Source organism: Centroberyx gerrardi, chromosome 8 (assembly GCF_048128805.1).
Source record: "Centroberyx gerrardi isolate f3 chromosome 8, fCenGer3.hap1.cur.20231027, whole genome shotgun sequence".
In the NCBI taxonomy this organism is placed as follows: Eukaryota; Metazoa; Chordata; class Actinopteri; order Beryciformes; family Berycidae; genus Centroberyx; species Centroberyx gerrardi.
In genome coordinates, this window is record NC_136004.1 from 30,843,495 (window position 1) to 30,862,634 (window position 19,140).

Sequence of the window (19,140 nt, forward strand, 5' to 3'; positions counted from 1 at the left end):
CCACTAGTGTGTGTTTATAGTGCTACATATAGATACAGGCAAAACTTGTACAGTGCCATGTAATATTAAATTACCATTTAATTCTTAACAATATATTACTGTATATTCCAATCTAGCAGGCAAAATGCAAAGCTTTTGAAACTGCCTATATGAATATGAATACCAACCTGTATCGATATACAGATGGAGAACAAGCAGAGGAAAGCATTTTCATAGCATAATCAATAAAGATTACACTGTTAACAGTTTTCCCTCACCATGCCTGGTTTGCCCAGGAGCCAGTTTTTTTTGGTCAGGCACTTCTCGGGCGCGCTGAACGGGGTCCATGGGTCCATCACGAATGACGTCTGATGATTTGGAAGATGTGAGAGATCATGAAACTTGCTAAAGATTGTGTTGTTTTGTAAATTAATGTTGAAGTATTTATACAAATGTATAGTAACTATTATAAGCCCCAAAATGGCACCAACTGCACATACACCAAATTAAAAGGTAAGTCTGTTATTGATTTCTTGGCTCTAACAAAGCGGCGTCTTAGCTAGCCTGTATTAGCCTGTTAAGCCAGAGGCTCAGGCTGTAGTTAGTCCCTAAATGCCAAACTGGATTCAAAAATCTGTGAGTTTAAGATGAACTTGCTTACCGACAATTGTATATACTTGGTAGAACCTGAAATAAGAGCTTTTCCGAAGGGTTATGGTCTCAGGAGAAATTCGGCATACACGTCATTTACCAAGCAGCACTTTATTTTAATAGAGTATAAACATTTAGAATCGGTTCACCCTGCTCGCCACCGCCCTCCACGGTGAAATTTAGCGTTACTTCGGTGGAGGAATATTGTGGAAATAACTGACGTACTTTTTGTAAAAGTTGAAATTTTATTGACAAGTATTGCTTGGTGTATTGGATGCCTGCCGACCTAAAGAGTGGATCCTGATGATTCGTAAAAAGTCTTGCATCATGTTTTAGGAGGTGTGTATGCTTGTCAGTAAGCAAGGCCACATTAAAGTGACAGGTTTTTGAACAGAGGTTTGTGTTACTTTTTCACCATACAGAGAACGGGACGTATCGGAGCTAAGGCTGTAGCTAGCTAACGTAGTTAGCATGAGATTATATTTGGGACCAGTTTGCGCTAGCTTAGTAGCTAACTAGCTTGCTAGCTAATGTTAGCTCCTTCAGTTTCTTTCATATAGCCTACATTGGGGGGAAAAGTAACGAAGTAGTGTTACCTCGGCCTGCACTTTTTGCTCAGTTGTTGACATGACTCTATAATATAGATAGTTGAAATCAGCATATCACGATCAATTTGTCTAATCTTACTGCTGGACGGGGAAGAAAAGTTTATGCCACCGGCCACAGTGGCTGGTACATTCCAAAATGTACTTGTCAGTTAAGCAATTTAACTAGTCATCTGTTTATTTCAGAATAGAATAGGACTTCCACATGAAGATTGGTTATTTGCCACAGTGGCTAGACAAACTTCCAAGCCACAGCCAAAATGTAACAGTATTCGGTTGGTGTTCATTTCCCATCATGCTGCTATGGTTACTCAGACTCTTGTTATCTAAGGTACTGCCTTGATTACATCTGATCTGAACCTAACTTTGTCTTTCCAGCTTCTGTTCAGACGAAGGTGAACTCCGCTGCCTCAGCCATGCCTCAGAAGCTGCAGAAGAGCGCCCAGACCGCTCACTACATCGAGCTGGGCAGTTACCAGTACTGGCCGGTGCTGGTGCCCCGGGGGATTCGGCTGTACACCTACGAGCAGATCCCAGTGTTTCTGAGGGAGAACCCGTACATCACAGACGGGTACAGGGCCTACCTGCCCTCCAGACTCTGCATCAAAAGGTGAATCACTGAGAACGGGAATCATCAATGTTTTAATGCATAAGGCAGCAGTGTAGAGTGTTGGGTGTTCACCTGTTGAACTATCTACTTCATCCCAGGCCTGCATGATTATGGCTGAAATGATGGTGCCAGTTAATTTGCTTGATATTGTGGTCATGATTATCAGTCAGTTATTAGCCTCAGTGATTTTGGGAACAAAACCATTAATATTTCTTTGTGACACTTTATTAATCCCCAAAGGAGAAATTGTCTTTTCTCTTGCCCCCTGTCAGAGTGCGGCGTCAACTACTGTCTTGCTCAACAACACTTAAGCTGTTTATTGCATACTTACTGCTTAGGCTTTATTGCAATCTTTTTCTTAAATCTGCATTTTGATAAATCTTAAACTACACTGAGTGTTCCAAGTGAAATGAAATTAAAGGTTTCTATGGTTATTAATTGTGTAAATTAAATTATAATGTACAGTTATACACAAATAATGATGCCTACATGAATGCCTACACTGCCTACACTGAGGCTGCAGTATTATGCCATGTTAGCCAGCTTACTTATTCTTTACTCTGGTGTTTATTCCAACAGTGTGCGTAGTGTTACGCCCCTTTACGTTACTCAAGTGCATTAAAGAGAAGCTAAACCTGAAGAATGAAGCGGTTCATTCAGAATCAGTTCAGCAGTAGAACAGGTGGATGAAATGTTTTTTGCTACAGTTGCTGGTATGCAAAATTCCCGAGACATTTTCCTCTATTACTCTAGCCACATTCATATAGAGAAGAGTCCCAAACAATAGTTGTTTACCTACTGAAGTGGCTTCCCATATATTGACTATATTTGAGCAGCTCCCACAGGTAAATTAGCGGTTTTGTCATTGACATAGTCTATGAAATATTCAAAGATTTGCTTCTGTCAAGCACCAAAAGTGTATTAGTGAACTACAACAACCATAATTCATTTTGCCTATGATGCAGCGCATGTTGGTCTACATGATATGTTGGGGTGATGATATGTTGGCTGTATGTTATATTTGCTTCACTACACTAGTGGTAATCAGATGGGAGTATAATAGCTGAATGAAATATCAATAAAAACACAGGTAAAATACAGTCGGTGTGGAAATGTATACACAACTGAAAAAACATTGAGCCCATTATTATTTAAATAGAGCAATGAAGACCAGAGCCTGCCACCACCGAAATAAACTGTCAAACTGTGTGTGAAACACTGAATAGGTAAACTTTTGGCTGACGGCTGGTGTGAATTCGTCCTGCCTGTCATAAGTGTAAATAGTCTGTATGTTCATGTGTTTCCTCCCCTCCCCCAGCCTCTTCATCCTGTCCAATGAGACGGTGAATATCTGGAGCCATCTGCTGGGCTTCCTGCTCTTCTTCTGTCTGGGTGTGTACAACATGGCCGCGGTGCTGCCGGCCACCGGCGCCTCCAGAGAGGACTACGTCATCTACTCCATAGGCCTCTTCTGCTTCCAGGTACAGTCTCTTTCCCACAGGTTTCCCACAGGTTTCCCACAGGTTTCCCACAGGTTTCCCACAGGTCGGCAGGTTACTGAAGCAGCGGGGGGGCGATGAGAAACACCAGGTCTGGATGCCAGTTTAATGCATCGCAGCCCCTGCAATGAAATGAATTTAAAACAAAAAGTTACACGGGCGGCTGCTAAATTACCTGGACGGGCCGCCCAAATATTGAGATTATATGGGAAACACAGCAGGTCTGACAAACTGAGTTTAAACCCTCGTTCACCTGCATACATCATTTTGAACACAGACCTCAAGTCTTCAAATCAAAATTTTAGAAATTCAAGATTGGAAAAAGTCTGGAATTTTTAAATGGAAAATGCGTTGGAATCCTCATCTTTGATCTGTAATATTTTGTATTTGTTGTATTGATATCTATATCGCATCCCATTGGAGATCAATGAGCGCCTTTACATGCACACTAATAAACTGATCATAGTCCGACTAAGAAAATTCCTCAATTATTCAAGGGGTCATGTAAACAGCAGAGGGCGATTTCCTTAATCTGATAAAGGCCGGTATCGCATTATGAGAAACTTGATTAACACCGCTGGGTGTGTTAATAGGTGTGTTACGAGTGTAAACGTAACCGGATAGAGAACAACATCCCCAGAAGCAGTAAACATCTAACAGCATGTTAAGCTGTTTTGCAACTGTAAGCAGTGCAGAGTACTGAGACACAGAAACCAGACCAGATGAAAATAAGCTCTGTGCGACTCCATGTTCAAAATCCAAATCAACCGGCAGGAAGTTTGAGTTTTACGTCACTTCTTTGAGGAGGGAAATCAACTCTGACTGAATCATGTAAACCAGGTTTTCCCGTTATAGCATTACTAGAGTACATGTGAACGCATCAATCGAATTATTCCCAATAACCTGATTATTCCCAGTTATTAGTGTGAATGTAAACTCGCTCAGTGAAGTTGATGTTGATGTTGACTCCTCAGCTGTGCATGCTGTGCTCGGTGGGCTACCACCTGTTCTGCTGCCACCGGTCGGAGAAGACCAGCCGCCGCTGGATGGCGCTGGACTACGCCGGCGTTTCCATCGGCATCCTGGGCTGCTACGTCCCCGGAGTCTTCTACGCTTTCTACTGCAATAACGTAAGTTTAGTTCAGTTCATCTCAGGCCTGTGGAGTCTCAACTCTGACTTTTCAATCTGTAATATCTGGTTCTTTTTACATACCAATTAAGGGATTTTGATCTCTTAATTGTGTATTCCAAGCAGGGGAGGAAACTAATGTTGTGTTTATAGGCAGCATTTGCTGGTAAATCTGAATATTCACCAGCTTCTTGCACTGTTTTACCGCTCAGCTAGGTTTCTAGACAGGAATAGCACCTCAAAACGTTGCTGGGTTAACTGCCAAGGGCACCGGGAGAGTAGACAATCTCACCGGCCAAAGCCAAAATGTAGCAGCATTTTGGCTGAAGACGGGTGTTGTTTCCCCACCATGATACTAGTTGTAAACCAGTGTTTGTGTTATTGATTCTGAAATTTCTATTCAGGAACAAACCTGAGCTGAGGGGAAAGAGCCTGTCGCTGATCACCTGACTTTGCTTTGTTCATGTCTGCTGCTGGTTGTCAGGCAGTGAGTAATATAACAGCAGCCAAGACATTCACCCAGTTAGGGAGTCGACAGAAAAAGCTGAGGTCAAACACTTATGGACTCTGGTCAGATTGGAGGTGTAACTTGCTTTGTAATTTGAAAACTCATCTCTTCATGATATATTCTTGTATCAATACTCTTGTAACCTTTGGACATTTTCTGTTTGTTTTGTCTTATTTAGTTTTTTCTTTATCATCATTGCAAATGAGGGCCACCCTCAATGATTTTTCAAGAAATAAATAACGTCGTCATATGTACGTCGCTTTGGATAAAAGCGTCTGCCAAATGGGAAATTGTAAATTGTCGACGAACGTGAGTTAAAACCTAAAATGTGAAAAGCTCTCCTTGAGTTCTCTTTCTGATTTAATTATGGTCAGGCTCAATTTAATTGTAAACAGCTTATTGTTTGCCCATGTGGAGTCGAGTTAAAAGCAGCACATGACAGGAAGAATAAATATATCACTTCTCCCATATATAGTATATTCCCTCTGCTCACTGTGATGTGCTCAAGCTGCCTCTCTTCAGTGGTGGAAAAAGTACTCAGATCCTTTACCAAAGTAAAAGTAGCAATACCATAATGGAAAATACTTCAAAGTTTGGAAAAATAAAAGCTTACTTAAGTAAAAGTATAGAAGTATTAGCAGTAAAATGTACTTAACTATCAAAAGTAAAAGTCCTCATTCTCTCAGAGAGTTAAATTATTGAAGCATTAACCTGTCAGAAGTATTTTAATGTTGTCGGTCTAACTGCTCCATATACTGTTGGGGAGTTTAAACTCTAACAATGCAACATATTTTATGAGCTTATCGTATGTTTTGCATGTAAAACCTTATTCTGCAAAGTAACTAGTAACTCCAGCCGGCAGATAAATGTAGTGGAGGAAAAAGTAGAAAGTCTCACAGAATGGAAATACTCAAGTAAAGTGCCAGAACTTGAGTAAATGTACTTAGTTACTTTTCCACCTCTGCCTCTCTTCTTCTCTTGTATTTCTCTACTTGTCGGGGTTCTGTAGCTCTGACTCTAGCTCATATTGTTTGCGATCAGAGAGTTGAAGCTTATTTTACTATTGCACTCTGGATAACACCGTCAGCTAGATGCGTATTACCTCTAATATAAATGTCAAGGATGTCTTCACAGAGCAAGGCTGCTGTTTTGCGTTCACGTCTAACCGCTCGCTCCCTCGAGACAGAAGTTGTGCTCAGCATCAGCGGCCTTTGAAAAGCAGTAATTGAATAAAACTGAACTCCAGCCCACAGTCTGGCTCTCCTGACGGAGTCATTGTTCCCGGTGAATAAGCGGTACGACACCTTAGCCGCGCTCGCCGGTTGGAACGCAGCCTTCGATGACACAAGCCGGTTTCAGTTCCTCATTCCAGCCGCCCACCCGTGTTTTTTTTTTTTTTTTTTTTTTTTCCCGGTTGCTTCTTCTTCTTCTTCTTCTTCTTCTTTTTTTTTTTTCCTAAAGTGTTTGGCTGTACCGCCGCTCGCTTTCCCCCGCATATTGGAAGCGGCGGGTTATTTTGCCCCCAGAACGCAGCTGAAATCTGCTCCAGCCCAAACCAGATGGCTGCGTTCACGGAGCGGTCCGTCACTCCTGTTCCCCACCATATGACGTTCGCGAGTCTGGGAGCCGTCTCGGCGAAGGCCCCCCCTTCCCTTGCCAAGACTGGGGCTCCGCGTTTGGGTGGCTACTACTGCGGCAAGCCAAGTCCCTAAAGCAAACCGATTTTTATATTTAGCCAGTAAAACTCTTGTCTTGTCAGAGTTTTGAGAATGCAGATTTGGAGAAGAGAACACGATGTCTGTTATCTATACGGGGAGTAGAGCTACAAAAACTTGGCTAATTCCAAGCGGGCCCTTGTTCCCGGTGCAAATTTATTCACTGTGAAATTCAGCAGGACTCGTCACATGAGGATGTGTGACTGGACGTAGGCCTACTCCGCCACTAATGCCCAGAAGGGACAAGGCTGTCTAGGCTGCGCACAGTCGCTTATAGAAACTGAGACATTAACTCGTTAGGAGTGGGGACGCACTTTAGGGTTTTATTCATGATAAATATGAAATGATCTTGATGTGGATTCCTCAGCATTTAAGGGTGTGATCACAGTTTCACTTTGTTTTCTTTGGTCTGAGCCACGGTGGAAAAGTTGACTTTGTGACATTTGTGTATTTGGTTCGTTTAGGTTCACACTGCACATGAACCAGGGCTTGTTAAAAAAATAAAATAAATAAAGTCACATGGACTCTCAAGTAGCTCGTTTATTGGACAGAGTTTGGTAATCTGGCAGTTACCAAAACTGTCCAATAAACATGTTTTATGAAGAGTTTTATGTAGTGTATTTGTAGGGTGTGTAATGTCAAACTGGAAACTTTGTGTTGACTCCTGACTGCAAACCAAGTTTCCCATCCAGGATAATAAAGTACTGAACTGAACTGAACTGAACCTGCCCTGTGTCTGTGTCTGTGTCCTCAGTACTGGCGTCAGGTGTACCTGGTGACGGTTCTGGCCATGATCCTGGCCGTGTTCTTCGCCCAGATCCACCCTCATTACCTCAGCAAGCAGTGGAAGCGTCTGCGCTCGCTCATCTTCTGCTCGGTGGCCGGCTACGGCCTCATCCCCACCGTCCACTGGGTCTGGATCACCGGGGGCTTCTCCTCCGAGCTCGTTCAGGTGAAGAGCCTCAGCGGCTGCGCTTACTAGGGACGGGACCATATGTCGAAATCCAATATATCACTTTATTCACTTTATTATTTTATTCTGCTGTAGTAATCACAAATGAGACGCTTGACCACCACGATTTCACAAGCTCTCCATGCAAATTATATTATTTGCACTTTGTAATGACATTTTAAATTGTAGTTTGCATTCTAGCAAGCCAATGCCATTGATAGAAAGATTTGCGGCTCAGAAATAAACATAATTCTGCACAGCACCCATATCGCGTATCGAATCGTATCGTGAAATAAGCATATCATCTCATCCCTAACACTTGGATCCTCACAATTAGCGTTGTCACGATAACCAGAATTTGGATTTACTGCTTTGATACCGTTGTGAAAAGTTGAGTTCAGTATTGAATGCTGTAAACCTTCGACGCTTTCACCAAATGTGATCTGCAAGCTGAAATTGCAGCTCGGCTCCTCCACGGCGTGTTTGTGCAGATGGCAGGAGGACTGCAGCAGTTAAAGAAGAGGAGTAAGAAGAAGGATTAGAATAGACAGAGTGTCAGTCTGGCTGCTGACAGCAGACTGCAGCTGTCAGAGTCAAACAGCTGAAAACACTCAGCAGCATCAAACAGTCTGTCACGTCTTGAACTGGTCCCAGTCCAACTGAACCGGTTGATAAACTGGTGCCAGGAGCCAAATATGGAACTATTTCACTGTTTTCTAGAGCCGACAGACACCCGGTCGACATGTAAACTCCTGAGGAAACACACAAGAAACTTAGCAAAGCATCTCAGTGACCGATGATCTGAGATTTTGCTTGATATTTTTACTTGTTTGCCGTAGCAGTATCAAATATTTAGATATTAAACTTAGTGTTGGTATCAAAGTCGAAATTCTGGTATCGTGACAACTCTGCACAATTATGCAAATATTGCCAATAGTCTTAGAGTTAGACAGCAGCGTTATGAAGCCGTTTACATGCTTCTATAAAGTGACACTTCCTCTAACAATCCTGTTTACATGGTTATTAATACTAATAACTAACTTAGCAGTGATTTGATTAGACACTGTTTGAAGCTGTTCATGTTATGTGAAGAAAGGTAATGTTCAGGTCTGTTCCTGTTCAGCTGAGTCGATGTTTCTTCCTTCAGGCTTTTGTTCCTCGGGTCCTGGGGATGTACTTCATCGCTGCGTTAGCTTTCGTTTTCTACGTTTCAAAAGTCCCTGAACGTTACTTCCCAGGTAAGCGCTTTTGTTTTTTCTTCCGCTGTTGTTCGCTGTCAATCCCTCTGTTCATTTCACAGCTGCAGAGTTCAGAGAAAAATATCAAAATCACAATATCGATCGTTGTAATGTTCAAAAGGCTCGAAGCTGAAATTATGTTTTATTGGGAAAGGTGTTTCCCAGCTTCCTACATGTATTTTGAGGATTTTCATCATTTCATCCAGACACAGCAAATTCTAACTTTTGTCAAAATTTTGAGTCTTCTTAGAGCTGCAAAAGTGTGTGAGTGCAAACAGGATTCATGTGCAGGTTTCGAAAAGTATTCAGAATTCATTTCGGTCATTTCCAGCACAAAGTCTGGAAAAAGTACCAAAAATACAGTTTCTTCATACATATCAGAGCATGAGGTTGTAGACTAGTGTCGTTGTACATCTTGTGATATTATCTGTTGTGAAGGATGATCCTCAGCTACAGAGCGATGTGGTCTGACTGGCAGCCATGTTGCCCAGCTGCTGTCAGCAGGCATCAGACTGAACACACAACTAAAATCTTCAAATCCAGTGAAGAAATGAAAGTCTTGATTCTGGAAGTCAGGAAGTTTGAAAGGGAAAATGTGAAGGAACCCTGGAAATACTCTCAAAATCCCAAATGACTTTATGTCCCTCCACCATGGTACATGGTGCGGAACATTGTGTCGTCATGGTGACAGCTGTCTGTCACAATAACTCAAACCATACATGATAGAAACTTCACACTTACACCACAGGTTCCCCCTATAGAGTAGATGATCTGAGTAGATTTTGGAGCACCTTTCTGCATAATTTTGCATATTAATGAGGAAAACAAATTTTCTTGAAACTACTATTTACTATTTATTTACTACTTTAAGATACTGAGTTCATATTAATACCGCTCATGTGTTATGTGAAGAAAACTATATTGACATAGAAATATTTGCTAATTAGTGGATTATTTAGCTTAATTAATGACCTCATTGGCATAACTGGTTAGGTTTAATATGTCATGATTATGATGGGACAGAACATTGTGCAGCCCTAGTGTCAACCATTGATTTTTATTTTTTTTGCCACCTCTGTAATGTTGCTGTTTGTGTGCCGCAGGTCAGCTGAACTACCTGGGCTCCAGCCACCAGGTGTGGCACGTGCTGCTGGTGCTGATGTTCTACTGGTGGCACCAGTCGTCCGGCTTCATCATGGCCTACAGGCACAGCCGGCCCTGCCCCGACTTCCCCCAGCACGCCTAGGACTGTCCCGGCCTGCCGGCGGGTCAGGGAGCCGAACTCTTAGTTTTGGTCCCCAGGCCAAACCTCGCTCTGCTGTGGGAGTCGCTCGGCATCAGATTCATCCGACGCGTTGATGACACCGCGGATGGATTTCCGAATTTTTTAAAAAGTGTTTAAAATAGTTATTACTGTTTTAACCATTCATTTTCTTTACCCACTTGTTCCTATGGTTGCAGGGAGCTGGAGCGTGTCCCAGCATGCACTGGGTGGAAGGCAGGGACAGGTCCAGTCCATCACAGGGCAAACACAGATAGACAAACCAACACTCACAGTCCCATTCACACCTGTGAGCGGTTCAGAGTCTCCAGTCCACCTGACCTGCATGTGTTTGGGATGTGGGAGGAAACCGAGGCGAACACACACAGGGCCGGGAATCAAACCTGTGACCTTTTACCTGTGAGCTGACTGTAAAGATGTTTTAACCAGTCAAGTATCATTTTTTAGATTAGAACAGGACCTCTAAGTTAGTTGGTTACCTGTCAATACTGAACAAGACATGTTCAGAATTTACTGGCCTGTGATTGGTGGTCATTTGATCACTAGACCGTCACCGCCAACAAACCACTGAGACTCTGCAGACCGAATACAGAATCTCTAAAATGCGAGGCAGCCGCACTGCTTTCAGATTACTACAAAATCCTTCAAGCCGTAATTTCAAATCACGATCCCTCAGATCATCCGTGTTGTCAGCTGCAGTGAAGTAGCATCCATCGTTCATGAGATCCCATATTTTTTTTATAAGTGCCTGTGTATTGCACATCATGTAGCTCCTGTTAAATTAACTGTCAAGTTTTGTTAATGTAATGCCCATTTTATCGTTTAGAAGCCAGTGGTTCTCAACCTGATCGTGAAATTTTTTTATTTTGAATATACAAATTTATTCTAATGTTTGTAATCTTTGTAATAAAAAAGCTTGTTCTTTGAAGACAAGTTACAGCCTCGAGGCTTCTTCTAATAATGAGTCGAGTAAAATATCCTGAAAATAAAAATTAGATTAGCTGTTAAAATTCACCGTTCTGCACAGTAACACTAACATCGCGGGGTTATGAGCAGACATCTTTGTTTTTGGGATGTTGCAAACTAAAGTGGTTGAGAGCCACTGTTCAGTATTTAGTCATTATATTGAAAATGCCATTAAAAGTCATTCATGGCTGCCCCATGGTAAGACCATAAGGTTCTTCCTGTTAAAAGTAAAAGGAGCTAAAATAAGCTACACAACATTGGACATAATCAATACAAACCAAAGATGTAGATCCATAAAACTCAAAACTATTTCTAATCACTTTTTTACGACACATGTAGGGTTTTTCTTTTTTTTTTGTCCTTTGTTCTTAAGTTATTGTGTGATGTTGCTCAGAAGTCAAGCTAGGTTTAGAGTGAGGTGAACTGTAACTCCACATGTTCAGTATTGATGTCTGTTTCTTTCTGTTGAGGACGGTGATATTTTACTGTACTGCAAAGACTCATGAGCTGCAGTATGTAAGAACCAGGACTCTCTGATCATGTTCTCTTCAGTCGGCCTGGACTGACTCTGTGTACAGTATATTTGCTCAAACTGTCATTCATAATCTATTAGGGCTGCACAAGAATTTAGAAAAAAAACTCCTCAGATTCACAATGCTGACTACTGGAATTTAAGAGAGTTTCAGACAGCTTATTAAAAAGTCCTTGGCCTGCAAATTGAGTCAGAGAAACTTTAATTTTTTCAAGTTTTCCCTTTTTTTTTTAAACATTCACGCACTGCAAAAATGAAGCAGAAACAGCTGCGTCCTCATGCACTGCAGTTCATATCGCAATGGCAATATGATTTTTCTCAGTATTGTGCAGTCCTATGATCTACTGTAGATTTAAATGACTTGAATCCAGTGCTTTTTATATTTAGCATTTAAAATAGTAACTACTACAGAGGGTCTTGTAGCTTCTGAAGAAAAACTGCTTTTGCTGCCTTGCCTAAGAGGATCCACAGTATTTCTTGAGCCCGTTCAGGGTGATGTGCAATGTTAAAGGTCAACTGTTCTGTATTTTAATGGTTTCATTCCAAAACGCTATACATCCATCTTGGAAAGAGAGAGGAAGCCTGGCATTCATTGTGTAATATTTCAAAAAATTCTCTTAAAAGTCACTAATTTTCTAAGCAAGGGTCTTAACGTGGCTAATAACTTCAATAATGTCCAACACGCTTTACTGTTTTCTAGCCAGCACTCCTTTCATTAGTTTAGGTGTTTTTCAAATGGTAGCTATCTCATTTTGGAATGAAAGTCATTTGTTTAGTGTGCTATTTAATGCTTGTAAGTTTTAGATGGAGACAAATGTTCTCTGGTGTTACGACTTAAGATTGAATCTACTTCTTGTTGTTCTGTATTTATACTCTTCCTCATGGAGCTGGTGTGTGTGTGTGTGTAACGGTTTCTAGAAACACTTTGTCGTCTTTTTCCGATGAGGTTTGAGAGAAAAGTCAGTCCAAGTGTCCCAAGATTCATTTTGTAGCAGCTCCGTTTCTGACAAAATTTTGTATGTTGATTTTTATGAGTGCTGAACTTGACTCTAAAATAAAATCAACCATGTATTGTCAAAAAAAAGTAAAATTACTACTTTGGGTTTTAAATGACACTTGAGAGACATCCACTTTAAAGAACTGCACTGAGATGAATCTTTTTTTATTGCATCAAACAGCAGTATAGCATGATAAATACAATAAAAGATTTACCCTCTTGAAAAAAAAAAAAAAAAGATGGAAAATGGTTGTATCAAATGGTTCCACTGGTGAAAACACAGCGACCTGCAGTTTTACTCCAAATGAATGTGCCAATGGTTGGTAAATGCAGTGCTTAAGGCCATCTATATAGAACACAAAGAACTAGACCAAGTCTGAACATGTGACTCGGGGACAAGACAGTGGAAGAATTCAATGCTGAAAAGTGCATTCATCCAGACAAATGACCTGATTTCAAATCACACAGATTTCTCAGAGGGTACTGAAGGTTTTCCCTTTATGAGTCCGACACTTCCCCCTTCCTCCCGAGAGGAAAGACTGCTGTTAACTGATGCTGCAAATCTCAATTCATCACTAAACTTAAAACAATTTTGGAAATGAATGAAATCGAATGTTGAGAGTGCACTTAAGTTGCTGAGAGAATAGCGGTACAGCTTGTAAGTGAAGTTTGTTTTGCAGGGGTCAAAGGTCTTAAAACGCAAACCCCAGACTAGTGATTCAACGTGGCTTCTGCATTTTATTTCTTCCTCGTTTCTAATAGAATGTGTTGAGTTATAACTTTAAAAAAAAAAACTTAACACAGTACTTACACACAGGTTTACTGCTAGAAAAACGAAACATAGAAAACAGTTAAGAGCCTAAATTAAAAACTCTCCCAATTAACAGATCCACCTTTTATAGGAAGTACAAAGAAAATGAATCCCTTCTAGTATTCCAAGTGTAATGCAACACAAAGCACAGCCACATTTGCTGTGTGTCAAGACTACTGTAAAATTATGCATAGAGAAAGGTCTAATAAGAATGAAATAAAGTGGTTAAGGACTACTCCCAAACAATTCCACTGACACAGAAGGGTCGTGGTTTCCGAGGTACTGTGCAGCAAGGCGGAGCCGTGCTCAGGTAAGGCTTTACGGTGCTAAAAAAATTGTATTGGTAGATCAGAAGGCAGGCCATAAACTATGAATAGCTTTTTGCAGCGAGTCAAGCAGTCAAAACATTGAGCAAGCTTATAATCACAGTACGATCTTGAGTGGATTTCTTTTTCCGTTTCTCCTGGTTCAAACGTCTCTACAAGCGTTACGATGCAGCATAAAAGGCTTCTCAGCACACGGGTACAGGCGAGAGATATGCATACAGAGCCAGAGCCTGGAATAAATCACCCATACTCCACAGGATTTTACGTTTTGTTATTCAAACCGTGACGTATTAAAATGTTCTTAGAAAGCGTTGGGGACATCGTTAGCTTGTCCTTCCGTGTTTGGTTGAAAATATTACTCACTATTACCAAACCGAAACCTCCGAGGTCGTTTCAGCTGCGGGCGTTTTTTGACTGATTGACACTGAGCGGTGCGCCGGGAAGACGGGACGAGACGGTCACTGCTTTGAAGGGAAAGGCGCAGCTCCGAAGGGGTCGAGCTCCACCTGCTGCGCGGTCTGCTGCTGCTGCTGCTGCTGGGGTCCGCCGTGGACGACGAGTTCTGTGAAGGGCACCGCCCCAAAATCATCCATGATGTCGCTTTCTCCGAGCGCGCCGTGAAGAGAACCTGTCCAGGACTTGCCATTGGCTGAGCCCATGTCGCTCTTGCTGTCGCCGAGGCCTTGATACTGGCCGTGCCGGCCGCCGTCCGGGGGATGGAAGGGTTTGGCTCCGAAGGGGTCCAACAGAGGGTCGTCCACGGGTAGAGAAGCTCCTTTGTCTTTTCCCTCGGCCATGGTTATATCAACACTGATGTTCTCTTTAGAGTCAGAGGTGCTGAGAAACTCGTTGCTGCTCTGCGAGTCTCTCCGGCCGACCTTCTTGTGCCTGCGGACTCGCTCCGGCGTGCGGAAGGCGGGCTTGTTGGTCTTCCGGCCTCCGGTCGGCGTACCGTGGTGACGTTTGCCGTTGCTGCCGCCGGCACCGGCCTCCTGCTTGGTTTTTCTCTGGCGTGACGACAGCTTCTGGAGGCTGCGCTGTTTCAGCCTTTGCTGCTGCGGGCTGGCCGCCTCCTCGAAAGGCTGCCGAAAGATATCTTCCGCGCTCCTGGAGGTGGTGGGAGGCGGCGCGGTGGGGCCCGGCTGGAAGGGAGAGAAGCCGAAAATGTCGATGCCCTCAGGGGAAATTGGCGGGGTTTGGCCCATGGGAACGTCGCTGCCGCTCTTGCCCGACTTGGAGAGGTTCCGGCTGAATGGCGCTTTGGTGAAAACATCAAACTCCTCCATGGCTTGCTGCTCATGGCTGACTTGTCTGAAAGGCGCTTTGGCGAAGATGTCCGTGCTTTCTGAAGGCCCGGTGGGAGACGTCCCCCCGAGGAAAGGGACAGCACCAAAAACATCCACAGCGTCATCAGTCGGTGCCGCTCTCGCACCTCCACTGGGAGAATCAGGAGGGGTGATCAGGGTCATGCCGGAGTCCCCTCGAGGACTCCTGCGGGCGGCCGCTTTTCCACCCGCAAGTTTCTTTGAGCGGCCTTTGGCCCTATTGGGGTCATAGTCCGAATCGGAGCTGTGCTTGTCGTCATCTTCCTCGGCCTCTTCCTCGGAGTCCATCAGCAGTGGCCTCTGTCCCAGATTCTCTGGCTCGGTGTCATCGTTGAACTCTCCGTGCTCACTGTTCAGGCCTTCGTCCTCCTCGGGCTCTTCATCCTCACTGCTTTTAGGGGAAGGAGGGTCAGACTCAAAGTCGCTGTCTGACTCGTCCCCCGGCCTGCGGCTCTGCAGACCTGCAGAGTTGCTCTTTTTGCTCGGTTTGTGCTCCTTGGCGGCCGGTGGCTGTAGCTCCTCTGAGGTGGTGGGGGTGGTGGGGGGGGAGGGGGCAGGAACAGTAACTTCCTCATTAGTCTGGTCAGTCTTCGTCTCGCTGGCACCTGCAGGAAGCCATAAATAGAACTGTTATTGAAGTAGTCCAATATGCATCTTGTAATATTCTGTGATACCTGAATCTGCATTTCAAGTTCTAATACCAGACCACTTCAGACTCTGAGCATTTCTACATCTTAACTACTCCAGGGAGAATGTCGGCACATATGCAAGAGCAGCACGGCGATAAAATAGAAAATCCCAATTTAAAGTCTGGTTAATATCAAGGGTTTAAATATATATATATAAAAAAATGCAAGTGAAAGGAGGAGAATCTTAATGCCAGAAGTTGATTGTAAGATTGTTTTTCTTCAGTAACAATGTCTCTTAGTTCTTTTAACTTCTGTAATACAAAGATGTGGCATTAGCGAAATCTGGATTACTTGACTTATATTTGGATTTCCCAAAGAGTCCTTCATGACATGAGTTTTTTGTTTTTTTTAAAGCAAAAACAAATCCCAACAGTTTGTCCAATACTGAAGCAGAAGGAGCAGCAGAGGAGAATCACAGAACTCATATGGTGCAGAAGCTGCTCTGTGTCGCCCAGCGTGACCCTGCAGCAAGACGAGAGGGCTTAGAGGCAGAAGACAGAAGATAGCCCGGCTTTTTAACAATCACAGATATTGCTTTTAAATTCTAATCTCTAAGTGAAAAGACTTAAGATCTCATTCATTTCCTTCGGTCTGTAAAGAAAAGTATAGCTTTGTTCAGCAAATACCATTCCTTACTATTGGATTTCTTTAAATTCTTAAGACATATTTGGCATCTGATGAAAAAGCAACATTGGCGCCTCTGGCAGAACGAACGTCTTCCAAGAGATTGGTATAATCGTGATTTAGAAGTTAGTCTAATTAGCAACTGGATAGTCTCCAATATTATTTGAAATTTTAATAAATTTTGCCATACACAGTCATTGTGCTGTATGAGCCAGCTTATTGTTCCCTATTAGTGGAAGCACTACATAAGAAAGCAAAGCAGAGCCCCATGCTGTGCACAGAAATGGAAACCTCTTCACATCTTAAACCATCCAAACTGGCAGGACATGATGACACGTTAGCCAAAAGCATTGTTGTTGATAAATGGAAAAAAGGCAGCAATAAAAGAAAGGAAGAGAGAAATTCTCCGATACAAAACATATTAAGGCAGAGTGCAGGAGGCGCTCGGCATCTGTCTGGTCGACCCGACTGCTCCCAGATTATAACGTGTAATCACATCACATCCACCCCAGAACGAGGCAATCTCACTATACAATGGAACATCTTTAATCATATAAGAAGATCTCAACCTGATACACAAATTTATTTTGTCGATGTTCCTTTGGGGAAAGCTGAAGGATTACATGCCATGACAGCTCTTTTAAAGATAAAATTAAGTGGTAAAAACATGCATGGTGTTGTTCGCTTGTTTGATGAACGCCAAAATCTGCTAGAAATCTTTTAACAGCAGCAGCTTAGAGAAGCTTGTGACTGAAGAGTTGCTGGTTTGGATCCCAGAACGTCTGGGAGAATCTGGGCTGAGACAGCGAATAACAAACCATCAACAGCTACCGCCGAGATGCCAGTGAGCAATTTAACCCCCCAGTGCTCCAGTGGAGCTGCACAGTGGCCAGCGGTAGCAGACTGGTTGTACTGGGCAGCTCCCAGTGTGACAGTGTGTAACTGAATGACTGTGAAGCAGAGTGTTGCTGAAGAAGAGCATGTGTGCTCAGTCAATTTTCCCCTAATGAATTACATTTTACCGTCGTTACTGTAATTAAGTAGCTTTTTTGTGTAGTATTTTTTGAAGTCAGTGATTTTACGCTTATGTATATTTTCACTGAGGTATTAGCTACATTTTAAAACAGAGTATAAATTTTGTAAAGACTCCATAAGCATTGCATCAAAAAGTGGTGTAACTGTAAATTGCATCAAACGTGCGCGAGCATGTGGAGGAAACATTAAATTGACTAATTTAAATACTCAAACTTATTCATGATAGCAGCTTAATTAACACCCATGTAACTAGAGTATTACTGGTTTGTGTTTACCTTGTTGTTGTGTAGCTAGTTTACTACACATTACAGTAATGCTACTGAATAATGGGGATAGGCATTGTCTTTTTTTTAGTTTCTGTAATCCTATCACAAAAAAATTGTGTTGGTTCATGATTTACTCTGTTTAGCCACTTTATCTTTTTCCAATTAAAAGAACCTATTTTGAACTCTGTCCTCACCTTTCTATATTGCATTGGAAAGATCATATTTATCAAGCAACTCAGTAACTTTAACTGACCCCATTTTAAATATTTTCACACCAGTAATTTTACTGAAAGTAACATTTCAGCAGAGTAACAGGACTTCTACTTGAGTGGGATACTTTGGTACGGTTTCCCCCCCTGGCTCCACTTCACAGCTTCCCGGTGGATTAACCAGACTTTCTGTCACCACACTTAAGAACTGAGCAGCAGATGTACTTGATGCTATTTTGACACTCTGCTCTATGGAAAAAAAAATCTTTTGGTGACACCACCACGCCCTTAAAGATGGAGGTTAATCCGTTTTCACTTGACAACCATTTTTCTCCACTTAGAAGAGGATGCATGTCTTTAATAAGGAATGATGGGTCAAACGGTCAAAGGATGATCCGTAAAAACATAAATGACCCCAATCTGAGAGACCATGTGAAGGAAGATATTGTGTGTGTGTGTGTATGTGTGTGTGTGTGTGTGTGTGGGGGGGTTGGATGGTTGGTGTCATGCTGGCTCTGACTGACTGAACCGCTGCCTGGCCAACCCTGAATAACAGGATTAGATGAGTGAAAACAACAGAAAGCATTATGGGCCGCATGTTTACTGCGTCGCTGTCAACCTAAAACAAAAGGTTTGGATAATATTTTAATCTCCCTACTTCCCAGTTTGAATCTGTGTGCTTCATAACATAATGGGCTAAATTTGAGGATCCGTTTTCAAGCAATGCCAGAGATTACTCCCAAGCACTTAATATTCATTTAACAAGAAAACTCATATCTGCTGCCACTATTAAATTTGACTATTTTATACAACCCACACCCCAAGTACAAGGGGTTCTGCAGGAGGGTTTCTAGTTTCTAGGATCCAAAGGGAGCCGATGAGCACCTTCAGGTTCCTCACTAGAAACAATTTGTTCTTTGAGGAACCAACATACAGTAGAAGTTGATGGAGGCACCACCGGGGTTCATGGACCCTTTATGAAGGACTTCTTCAAGGACTCGTTAAGAATTAAGTAGTTGCAAGCTGAAGAACTCCTTGAAGTCCCTTTAATTTTTAGTGTATAGAATCATTTTAAAAGGAAGAATCCACTCTCAGATCCTCTCACACTGTTAGATCTCATCAGTCTGTGATGTTCACTGCATTCCAGGAGTTATTCTGTGATGAAGTGATGTAATTTACCTTTTTTGGTGAA

The 19,140-nt window shown here is 42.5% G+C and overlaps 2 protein-coding genes across 2 annotated transcripts in view; one reads left to right on the plus strand and one right to left on the minus strand.

Annotated features, from left to right (window-relative positions):
- Nucleotides 1-361: 361 nt before the first annotated feature.
- On the plus strand, nt 362-12,103 carry paqr3a (progestin and adipoQ receptor family member IIIa). Its single transcript, XM_071923849.2, has 7 exons — nt 362-492; nt 1,614-1,845; nt 3,164-3,326; nt 4,319-4,474; nt 7,451-7,648; nt 8,796-8,886; nt 9,990-12,103. Exons 1-7 carry the CDS (start codon nt 432-434, stop codon nt 10,130-10,132), a joined length of 1,044 nt encoding a protein of 347 aa, XP_071779950.1. The 5' UTR covers nt 362-431; the 3' UTR covers nt 10,133-12,103.
- Nucleotides 12,104-12,812: 709 nt separating this feature from the next.
- bmp2k (BMP2 inducible kinase) overlaps nt 12,813-19,140 on the minus strand; it is a 61,301-nt gene continuing 54,973 nt past the window's right edge. Inside the window, exon 16 of the mRNA XM_078285328.1 lies at nt 12,813-15,730. Within this exon, the coding sequence (XP_078141454.1) occupies nt 14,259-15,730 (1,472 nt within the window). The 3' untranslated portion in view covers nt 12,813-14,258. The remainder of the gene's footprint in view (nt 15,731-19,140) is intronic.

Coding starts and splice junctions, on each gene's coding strand:
- paqr3a (XM_071923849.2), top strand. CDS start 432: ATGTATAGTAACTATTATAAGCCCCAAAATGGCACCAACTGCACATAC. Junction 1,846..3,163: donor TCCAGACTCTGCATCAAAAG/GTGAATCACTGA, acceptor CCCCTCCCCCAG/CCTCTTCATCCTGTCCAATG. Junction 8,887..9,989: donor CCCTGAACGTTACTTCCCAG/GTAAGCGCTTTT, acceptor TGTGTGCCGCAG/GTCAGCTGAACTACCTGGGC.